At 34.1% G+C, this 12,094-nt stretch overlaps 1 protein-coding gene across 1 annotated transcript in view; it reads right to left on the bottom strand.

Moving 5' to 3' along the window:
- Positions 1-1,432: 1,432 nt before the first annotated feature.
- LOC143252160 (ubiquitin-conjugating enzyme E2 A) overlaps positions 1,433-12,094 on the bottom strand; it is a 36,018-nt gene continuing 25,356 nt past the window's right edge. The window contains exons 3-5 of the mRNA XM_076503863.1: positions 5,536-5,651; positions 3,655-3,743; positions 1,433-2,549 (exon numbers count right to left, since the gene is read on the bottom strand). Coding sequence (XP_076359978.1) covers positions 2,385-2,549; positions 3,655-3,743; positions 5,536-5,651 — 370 coding nt within the window. The 3' untranslated portion in view covers positions 1,433-2,384. The remainder of the gene's footprint in view (positions 2,550-3,654; positions 3,744-5,535; positions 5,652-12,094) is intronic.

Consider the following 12,094-nt stretch of genomic DNA (forward strand, 5'->3'; position numbering starts at 1 on the left):
AACATAGCACTACTTTTTACTTTCGGTTCTGATCGGTATTGTTTAGTTAAAATATATTTTCTTGTACTGACGTGAACAACTTTTCCAACCTAGCAAAAAATATAGGACCTAATACAGATGTCTAATGACAAGTAAAACCAACTACAACTGTGTTGGTTGTAACTAATGAACTTCAGATTCAGTGGACTGTTCCTTCAGCAACAGAACGTGTAGGTGGAATAGCACTATTATAATTCTCTTCTAATTCTTGAAATCACTAAAAAACTAGTTCCAGAATACAAAATTAAAAATATAGGTCGAATACTAATGAAAAGTATAATGTATTGTCCTTATATCGTTAGGCCTGGCGTGGCCAGATAATTAGAATGTGCAAATTGCAATCCGAGGATCCCGGATTCGAATCCCTGTTCCAAACATACTCATCCTTTTAACTGTGGGAGCATTATAATGTGATGATCATTCCCACTATTTGTTGGTAAAATAATAGCCCAACAGTTGATCCACACCATTAACTAAAGAACACTTTTAAACCAGCTCTGCATGCCACATTACTGGTAATTTAAAATGTGATGATACATCTTGCAAGCTACCAGAGTTGGATGGAACTCATCACACCATGAAAATAATTCATTTAACTTTTGCTACAGCATAAATTTGTTTTCTGGAAACAAGTCCAAGTCATATTCTTAAATAAGTCTTGTTAAGAAAAACAGTAGTTTTATTTCCTTGTCAACCACTACCAAGCAAATGCTATCAGAAGAATAATATTCCATAATCAATTAATTTCTATTAAATAGCGTACATTGATTATTTGAAATTATAGTAATATACTGGAAGCTGACCACATGTTTGAAAGGGGTTGTGTAATGAGTGTCGGAATGTAGCTTCCGGTCAGTTACCTCTTTCTTTGTGAACATGATGATGACCGAAGAAGGTCGAAACGTTGTTCGCTCCTCTACGTAAAATATTTTCTCAACCCAAACAAGCTGTTTTTACAAATATATTTCTCTACAAGTGGGTTTTCTCGACATCACTGGTATGGGTATTAATACCCACACTAGCCATTCTGAGATAACACTGTTACATGTTTTGTGTATTACTATTCTGGCTTTTGGCAATACAATATTCTACATAAAAAATAACCAGTTATAACATTTCAAACTGACCAGCTTTTAATTTATTTAGTAGCATCAAGAACTCAGCTCTGCAATGAAGTATTACACTTTTTCTTTTCACATTGATAATTGCTCAATATTAGTACTGCCCTTGGATACTCCAGTGTGTACTATACTAACACTAAACTTAAACATTGTTTCCTATAGGTGTAGTTTCACATACATCTCTCATCAAATCTTGCCAACAATTAAAAACTCTCCCACAGGATCACTGAGGAGGAAGTATTAGTGTATATAAAAGAGCATTTAACAAAAGATGTGGAACAATAAGCAATGCTTTTATTCTCAAAAAAAAAAATATACGATGTAATTATAATACAGATAATTTCTTTCTGTACATATATCCTTTGTTACTTTGGTTACAACATACTTTCACTTGAAATAAATGCTGGTTTTCACTTATATTAAACAAAAATTTTTAATACCTACTTGCTCAAAAAAAATTACTTAGTCTTAGCTTTCACACCCATTGCCTTCTCTAAAAATTAATTTTTTTTATTTCTAATTTTGCAATAAACATGGAAACTTTGCTCATGATTTAGTGAAAGTGTCTGCACATTCCTCTAAACCTTTCACATCCATAACTAGCATGAATGTTTAGAAACAAAAAACACTCCAAGATGATGTCAGTGGAGAATAATGACATATCTACAACATGACATGCATTTAAATTACAAAATTAACATTAGTCTAAAAAATATGACAACTAAATTCATAAGTGTGTATTTCTATGCTCTATTTCATAATTCTTCATTTTCTAAAGTATCTCATGATTTCTGTAAAGAAGAAAGATGCGACTTAAAATCTAAATTAGTATCACGTACTAAAGCAGTTTTAAATGTTGAATCTCAAAAAATGACCAATATCAACATATTTACATTCTGAAGACAGCATGTAAAAAAACATACTGTAATAACTTTATGAAGGAAAAAAAAAACCCACAAAATTACAATAACAAAGGTCAAAGATAAAGTTACAATCTGAAAATATTTGTTGTAGGATCACATCAGCACAAGAATATTACTCCTCTTGAGCAACTTATAAATAGCATCACCAGTAATTTATATAAACAAAACAAAAGCCATATACAACAGAGTGAATCATTACAAGACTGCATCCACATTCAGGGCTGGGAGCATTTGGTGCAATTACCATGCCACTGATTAAATCTCTTGAAGACTGACTGAGAAACACAACATGTATACAATTCTATGATTCTTTTTTGGCTTCTTTCTCCTCTTCCTCGCTAAAGTTCAACCAACTTTGTTCTACTATTGTGGCTACCCTTTTTTCATATTCTCTCCGGTTTTCTTGGTAAAGTTGAGCAGCAAGACTGTTGGCTGGACTGTTAGGATTAGGTTCATCGAGAAGTGACTTGATTCGAAGAAAACAAGAAATGTTGAGTGTATACAGCAACATGCATCATTAATAAACTTATATAATGGCATCTTTTAGCCTGAGAAACCACAAGATCTGCTAATAACTCATATGCTACTTATGCAGGACCATTTACAGTTTCAATTGTTATTCTAGGATAAACTTTCATGTACAGTGTAAGTTATCTTACCTATTTCAAATCATATCAATTAGGTAAAAGAGATTTAAACCCAATAAGCAAATACAGAATAGATGTAGGAACAATCATGTAAGTTCACTTATAAACCATCTTGGCAGATAGTCTATTAATTGCACAAGCCAGAAAAATAACTTAAGTTTCTGACAATTATGAGGGTTTTGACATGTTCATGAATAATAAAATTCAATTGCTATATCAAAGATATAGTAGCAAAAACAGGATAAACTGGTAAATTTTAAAATGGGATCATTAATGAAGAGCTTTTAGTTTATTCCTGTTCTATTATTATATCTAATAGAGTATAACTTACTTTTCGTTAATTGTACCTCACATTTTACACAAAGATAGTTAACTGGATTACAAAATAACTTTACAAAATTAGCTAAAATGGCTTAAGCAATTTAAAATAGCAGAAAAGAGGTTTCATTGCAACATCACTAGCCTATCATTTCATGAAGCTAAAACAGACAATTACATGTTAACATGATAACCAAGGTTTAAATTGCAACTGGCTAAATATCAATAAAACTACACATACATTCAAGTTACATCATTATAATTAGGATAATTTTTGCAAACTTATTATGAATTTCCTTCTATGTGGCAAGTACTGTGCTCAAAGAAATTCAGGAAATCAAAACATTAATTATCTCACTTAGAGCCACCAAAATCAAAATTCATGATTTTTATGTATAAAATTAGATAAACAAATTACAATTATTGAACAAATTTCAACTCTGAAATTATTGTTCTTTTAATGTATGGAGAAACAACTAGATAGTAACATTTTTATAACCTTTTTTTTTAAATTCAATGGTACAATAATTTTACCTGGACACAACAGAGTCAAGAGAGGTTACAGCTTGTTACACTATCAGGTATCAAGTAATTAACAGGGCTTACCTGGATAGAAGTAAGAATTGCCGAAACATCATATGTAGGGCTCCAGCGGTTCTGGAGAATATCCAAGCAAATGCTCCCATCTGCATAAACTATAAAATGAAACAATCAAGTCAATACATAAATACTGTTTGTGCCTGTTTAAGATCACATGCAACACAGACAACTTAGCTGAAAACAATTATCCATAACTGTATCTGGTAATCCACAAAATTAACATACTATTTATCTAACAGTTGAAACAGTACTGTTACAAAACTTTTTTTTTTACATTTACTGAAAACAAATTACACAAAATCTGTTGAAGTTTAATTAAAAATACTTTGTATAACAGAATAATGAATTACACATACTCATAACTAACATGTAAAAAAATTGTTAGAATGCTATTTGCTCTGAATGCAATTTTACTCAAAGCACAAATCCAGTTTAAAACAATAATAGTAAGTTTTGTGGTACATTATCTTCACAAAATTAAACAGAACTTATTCAGACAAGAAACAGTAATGTTCTAAATTCTAGGATAGCTTCTGGAGAACAATTATTGTTGTCCTTTCCCTTACCAACATTTACATAAATTACACTAAAAATTAGTTTTAGTATAGAATAGCAGTAATAAATGAAAAAAAATCTACACACAAACTCCTTTTATAGAAACATCAGTTAACTACATCCTTATGTTCAAGACCTCCTCCTAATTAAAAAACAACTATGCAGGCTTATCTTAAAACCTGTTTTCCTTGAAATTTATTCTTAACATCTGTTTACTTCTGGATTTAGGCCAGAAATTAAAGTATTGCACAACTGCATTGCACAACTATTAGAAGTTTATTTTTGTATACTTTGAGTCTACTCTCATTTACGTGCATCTACTGTGCTCTGACATTTTATGTTTTGTGTACAACAAGACTGGTTAACGTGTTCAATATTTCCTTTAAACTACAAATATGTTCATGTTTACTAGTTTACACTATATTAAAATGTTACAAAAATAGATTTCCTTATAAATATCTTTTGTATTCCATAGTTGAGTATAATACAATTGTTCAGACTTTTTTCTCAAATACATCTGATACAACAAAAAATAATGTTCTTTACTGACTAAACCTAGATATGTTTCCACTGCATACACCATTCTCTGTGTATACAGTTTCATCTAATCACAAACATACACAATACAAAGAACACAGAGAAACTTTAAACTTAGCACTATTAAGAACATTTTTTTGGCTTTCATTTGTTATTTAAATGATTATTACAACAATATTTAAAAAAAATAATAAAACCCACATTTTTTTTAATGATTCACAAATCAACTTCATGTGAAATACTCAGCACCCTAAATTATGCAGTTTAACATTATTACTTTTAAGAAAGGTGTTTAAAGAATACCACCCTGTAACAAGAATCACCTAACACTATTTTAGAAATACAATAGAACACCTTACAAACACTGAAAAAATGTTAGAAATGTTTACAGAGAGCACTTGTGCAAAAAGAACCAACTGAAAATCAGAACAAATGACAAAGTAGCTTAGTAGATAGAACTGCCTGAAGTGGTTACAGATAGCTCTAGAATACACAGAACTTCATTAAGAGTTAGCTAAAAAAATCAAACTGCGTGAAATGTTATGTTTACAGATGCCTCTCATGTACAAGTCACTTTCAGATGCTCGACTTCAAAACAACTGTTAAACTACCTTAGATGTTCACTGGATACTCTAAAGACTCAGGTGTAAGTGGCCATCTTGAAATCTCTACATTTATAAGGATAATAACGTATTTCTCTACAAATCACGATATCAGAAGAAATGTTCAAAGTGTTTATCAAATACTTCTATATCTATAACCTTCCCTGTTATCACAGGTTCAACTAAATCTCACCATTTGGATGAAACATCTTAGACACAAATCTAACAGTTGGAGGTCTATTAGGATATTCCTCTGTGAATTCTAATGTCAACTTAAATGTTCCATCTTCAAATGGTGTATCGTGAGGCCTAAAAAAATGTTTAAACATAGAAACTTTACAATCATTCTATAAAAACACATTCACGTATTACTGTTGGAAGATTTTAAAGAGTACTACAATTTCCACTGATGAAATCTCAATTCTATAAGTGCAAAACATTTCAAAACAATTCTTTTTCATACCATCAATTTAGATATATTAAATGAGATCTTCAAATACAAGTTTAATTTTACTAATAAGTTAATTCTGCTATGAAATATTACTAACAAAGCTATATGCATCGGTCCTAGACAGTAATAAAATTGTCTGCTTTTCAACAAGGATTACACATAATACAACTGTACTAGTATAAAACAGCTAAACCATAACAGAGCAAGAAATGCTGCTAGTGGGAAAAGGATATTCTTTTCATTATCCACACTATGTTCTTCTAATTATCTTGACTCCTTAAATCCGAGCATACACTGCCAGTGTCTAACCAAAAATCTCAATATGCCCATCAGACAGTGACAGCATCTAATAATATTTGTGATTCTGACTGAAAACTAATCCAAACCATGTTATTATTCAGACATTTTATAAGGTATGTTAATAATTCTGGCAAAACATGAAAAATATTACTGGTTTAAAATAGTTAAATGCTTGAGAACTCAGTATTTTGCAATTCTAACAAACAATTTCATGTGTATTTAAATGAAGAATAAGAAGCAAAAAACAAGAAATAATAATTTAGATTTAAATTTTTTCACTACTCTAAACTTGTTATCTGATATGATTCTGAAATACTTGATAATAGCCACTTAATATATTAAATACTAGCAATATAGAAGAGTATAAATAAACTGGTAGGTATTTCATGTTTATTGGCACAAAGCTACTAGGGGTCATTCCATGTCAAATGATCCAGGGGATCATCTACTCATAATGAAAAATTGCCAAAAATTAGTCCATTTCTCTAGTAGTTTGATTTACATTCCTGTAAAATTTAATTATTTTTATTTTTGGCAAATTCATTTTTGAGCACCTTTGGCTGCTTAAAGCTACAAGAGTAATGGTGGTAGAAGGCTGAAATTTGCTACACTGACTGAATTAATCTCACAGAATTCCAAAATGGTCTCAAACTAAGTTTATCTCTCTTAGGATTTGCATAGTGAGGCTGTAAAATCACCTGAAAACCCAAATTTGTAAATAACATTGGTTTATGTAATAAGCCATAGCTCTAAGACTTAATGTGATACAAAGCTGAATTTTGTTTTCTAATTTCCTATAACATCAGTTGATAAATTAGCAATTGTTGTAATTAAACGTCTGTTAGATCTCCTGTAAAAAAAAATTTAGTTGAATGCAACTTATGATTTAGCTAAAAATAGCCCTACTTCAGGCCACAGTTTGACCATGTCACCAGTTATTTAGCCTTTTCAGATTTTAACCATATATTCTTACATCTCTGAATATGATCTGCAAAAAAATCAGGATGGTGTTCAACCTACTTTTTGATTTATGATTTTTTAAAGTATCCTCTGACTTTAATTTTTTTAAGGCATTCTGATGGGATCACCTGATAATTTTTCCAAAATCTGGATGATTTGACATGGAATGACACCAAGGCTATCTGTGCCAAACAAAATGTAGTAGACTATAATGGTATATGGAAATGAAGGTAAAAATATGTAAAATATGTAAAATTAAAACCTGCCAGAAGGCTGAAGCATTAAGTTCAAACTTGTTGTCAGTCACCTGAAGTTAGCCTCTCCAGTCCTGGGTTCAGGCCAAAATAAAATTAAAATGTCTAAAAGAAATCATACTAAATCAGTGTATAGTTCAATAAAAAACTTAAATTAAGTTTGAAAGACCAATGGCTCTTAAAAATGTAAAAACATGAGTGAGGCAGCCAGTATCATACCTATGACACTGGCTAATGTCAAGAGCAAACCTACCTTTAAAATGTTTAAAATGGCATCATCGTTCTTGGTTGTAACAACAGCATGATAATAAAATATGTATAATTGTGACCTAAGTGCCACACAGACCACACATTGGTGCATCAGTACCAGATAAAAGAAAGTGGCGAGTTAAAAAACTGTGACCAATGCGTAGCCAAGCTGAAACAACTTCCTTACTTCGATCTTTACAGAAACAAGATGGCCAAAGAGCTAAAGAAGGCTTGATTTGAAAAAGCTTATTTTGTTACTCACTCCAGGTTGTCTGCCAACTGGTGTATAGTCAGGTTTTGATAACTGGACCATAGTCCATGTATGGAACAGGGACAATGGTGATAAAGCCAGAGCAAATGGACTTTGCCGCTCTGTCAGTTGACTCACTCTAACGAATACCAACATGACCTGGTATCCAAAAAAACTGGACAGAGATAGATGATAGAGAGAGATGGGCCAGTTTGTTTTGGATATTGATAAGAATAGGATGGTAACTAACATGGAATGATGTCAGGGCCAATAGACAGCTGAGTGAATCAGTATAGATCGTACCATTCACGTATTGCATAGTTTCAATATGATTCAGGGCAAGAAGAATGGCATACAATTTGACAGTGAACACAGAAACTGTAGAGGGGATTCTGTGTGCTACAACCAAACTGTAACAAATCATGGCAAAACCTACAGAGTTACCTGACTTTGAACAATCTGCATATATGGGAATAGATGGATTATTTGAAAGATGTTCAGCAAATAAAAAGCGATATTTCCAAACGGGAATATTGGCCTTCCTCAGATGACTCACAGATAGGTCACAGTTGGGGATAGTACTTAGACATGATGGAAGAGGCCAAACTGTTGATACTGCTATGCTATTCAAAGATATATCCAATTTTTCTGATTGTGCCCAAATACAGGAGCTAAAAGGTACAATGGCAGATTTTCTATTATAGAAAAGTGTAGTCCACTGAGGATGGAAAACAATCCCAAATAGGATGTTGTGGTAAAGAGCAAAGTTTAGAAGCATACATAAGAGACAGTTGAAAAAGGCAAATATACAGAGGGGGTTCATGGGACTCCAGATAAAAACTTTGGACTGGAGAAGTACAAAAGGCCCTAGTGCAAATCCAAAGCACCTAATGGTGGATAGGATCCAGCATTTTTAGTGCTGAGGTTCTAGCAGAACCATAAACCCATAGTCAAGTTTGGATTGGATAAAGGCATGATAAATTTTAAGCATAAAGTATTGATCCACTACCCAAGAGGTGAAAGAGGGGGACGGAGGATGTTCAGTGCTCTTATACATTTGACACAAAGTTGCTTAATATGGGAAATAAAGTTTAATTTACAATCAAATATTAGACCTAAGAACTTTGCTTCAGGGGTGACAGGAAATACAGCATCACCAATATGAAGTTCTGGATCTGGATGAGTACCCCACCCCGTTGGCAGCAGAAATGTACACAAAGTTTTAGAAAAAGTTGTAAACCATTTGCTGTGGTCCACTTAAGTATATGATTGATTGCAGTTTGAAGCTGCCACTCAATAAACCTCTTGTTTGATGACTGACATGAGATGTGAAATTCATCAACAAAAAGACCATTTGCAACTGTAGAGGGTAGCTGTTCACTGACACCATTAATCTTTATAATGAAAAGTGTGGCACTCAGAACACAGCCCTGAGGGACTCCAAGTTCCTGTGGGAAAAAACAGGAAAGTTTTGAGCCCACACGAACCTGGAATCAGCAGTTTATTAAAAAATACTTAATAAAAAGTGACAAATTGCCATGCAATCCATATGAGTGAAGGTCTTGCAAGATGCCACACCTCCATGTTGTATCATAAGCTTTCTTTAAATAAAAAAAAAACAAAACAAGATGTCGCTTCAAAAAGGCTTCTCAAACTGATGTTTCAAAGCATATTAAGTGGTCTATCATGGAGCATTGTTTTCTGAACCCACACTGAGTGGGTGAGAAAAGGTTGTTTGATTCAAGGAACCAAACAAGATGAGCATTAATCAACCTCTCCAAGGTCTTACTGAGACAATTCGTCAAAGCAATGGGATGGTAATTCAAAGGAATCTTTGGATCCTTCCCATGTTTAAGAATAGGGAGTCCAATAGTGTGGTGCCAAGCATCAGGAAAGACATTCTCCTGCCATATCAAGTTAAAGAGAGCCAGGGAATAGTAAAAGAGGCAGGAGAAAGATGGTATAGCATCTCAAAATGTATATCATCAGGTCCAACTGATGTATTGCCAGACAGATGAAACACAAGTTTGAGTTCTGCCAGTACGAGAAGGCAATTGTAGTCATAGGGATGATCAGTCAAAAAGGAAAGAGGCAGATGTTCAACTCATATTTTAATAGCTAAGAAGGAGAGTGATGAGTTTTAAGAGCTAGATACATCATAGAAACACTCACTAAAAGTAGTGGCAATGCTCTGAGCATCAGTAACTTCATGGCCATTGAATATTAAGATAGAAAGGAGGGGCAGAAGTATAATGTCCACTCATCTCCAGGATCTTGTCCCATATGACTTTTGAACTGGTGGTTGCAGAAATGCTGGAGGTAAATCTAATCCAAGATTCCTTCTAGCTTTGATGCCTAACTCACCGAGCCTGTGCATGGGCTTGCTTAAATGCAATGCAATTTTTAAGCATGGGATATCTACAAAATTTATCCCAAGCACATTTCTGAGCTTTTCGTGTTATAGAACAAGCAGAATTCCACCAAAGGAGGGGATGTCATGGGAAAGATGTCAAGATTTTGGGGATGCACTGAGCAGCTGAACAAAACACTTAGTTACTGCAGCTACACAATCATCTACCGATGATTTACATAAGATGGCAAGTTCAAGTTCCAAGAGAGCAGTGAAAGAGAGCCAGTTGGCCTGATCCAACTTCCACTGAGGCACATGGGTCAGGTGGGGCTGACCATGGCTAATCTCTCTTAACATGATAGGAAAATTATCACTACCCCATGGATTGATATCAACCTCCCAAGAAAAGCAAGTGAAAAGCAATGGGGAGCAGATAGAAAAATCTATAGCAGTAAATGACTGACTGGGTGCATGAAAATAAGTGTAAGAGCCAGTACTGAAGAGAGACAGGTTGTGATTCAGGAACATATGCTCTACAGCACGACCCCTCACATCAATACTAGAACCACCTTAGAGAATGGATTATGCACATTAAGATCCCCCAAAATTAAAAAGGGGGTTGGTTGGCAGTTGTTCAATGAAGGCATCAAGATCTGAGGGATGATAATTTTTTCCAAGGATAAGGTACAGAGAGCAAACAGTGATAGTATGACCCAAGGAGATAAAGATGGCTACAGCTTCCAAGGGCATATTCAATGACAAGGACTGGGTGGACACATGTTGATAAACCAGCAGTGCTACTCCCCCATGTCCTTGTCCTACACATGACCTGTCATTTTGGTATAAGGAATAGTGTCAAATTTTGACTGTATTAGTAGGATTTAAAAATGTTTTCTGTAAAGAAAGACATTTGGGATGATAAAAGTCAATCAAATCCTTGATGTCATTCACATTTGATTGAAAACCTCGATAGTTCCATTGAATTAACATGGCCGTTTCTTTATTTTGGAGGAGAATATGGTATGGAGACCTTTTGCTTCCGACCTCTTTTTTTTTTTTTTTACTGGACGTGGGTCGATCACTCACTAGTGATCCTTCTCTGGATCAAGTAGGCAGGTTGGAGTTCATAGACATATGTTCCAGTGACTGAGGATGTGAATGAATGGGTTGTTTAATTTTTGGGGTGTCATGGAAACACCTGTGCTTGAACAAGGAGAAGTTGGGCAATGACTAGAAGATGTGGCAGGAAGAGAGATAAAAGTAGATACTGATTCATTAACTTTGTTGATTTTGGAGAGTACTAGATTAAGATGTGCTGTTAAGGATTCTGTAGGAGGCACAGAAAGGTCTGTTTGGACTCCTACTGTGGTAGTGAAATGGATTGCAGCTGCATAAGTAATTTCCGAGCCTCTGGATAAGTAATATTATGAACTGACTTGAGTATTATATGTACTTTCTCTTCCACCCATTTAGGGCAAGAAATAAAACAGGAAGGATATTGACCATTACAGTTAAAACAATGCAGTTCTAGTTGGCATTCAAAAGCATCATGGTCTTTACCAGCACAATGGGCACATGTTACGGAACCACAGCAAGATGTTTGAGTGACCAAATCGTTGACAATGAAAATATCTAACAGGGTTAGGAATATAAGGCCGTAACTTACAATTCAGATATCCTGCCTTAATTATGGTAGGAGGACACGGTGTTGTAAATGTTAATATTAGAACATTTATCGGCTCCATAATCCAGTCTCTACGAGTAACAATTCGGCACACAGTTATAACACCTTGGCAGGTGAAACCTGCAAGGATCTCCGACTCTGGAATGGTCTTTAAATCCCTCTTAGCTATAACTCCTCTGGAAGAATTTCAAAGTAGAATGAGGAATAACCTCAATGGGCGTATCCCCAATGGCCTTCAACTTCGAGAGGAGTTT

Source organism: Tachypleus tridentatus, chromosome 6 (assembly GCF_004210375.1).
Source record: "Tachypleus tridentatus isolate NWPU-2018 chromosome 6, ASM421037v1, whole genome shotgun sequence".
Classification (NCBI taxonomy): domain Eukaryota; kingdom Metazoa; phylum Arthropoda; class Merostomata; order Xiphosura; family Limulidae; genus Tachypleus; species Tachypleus tridentatus.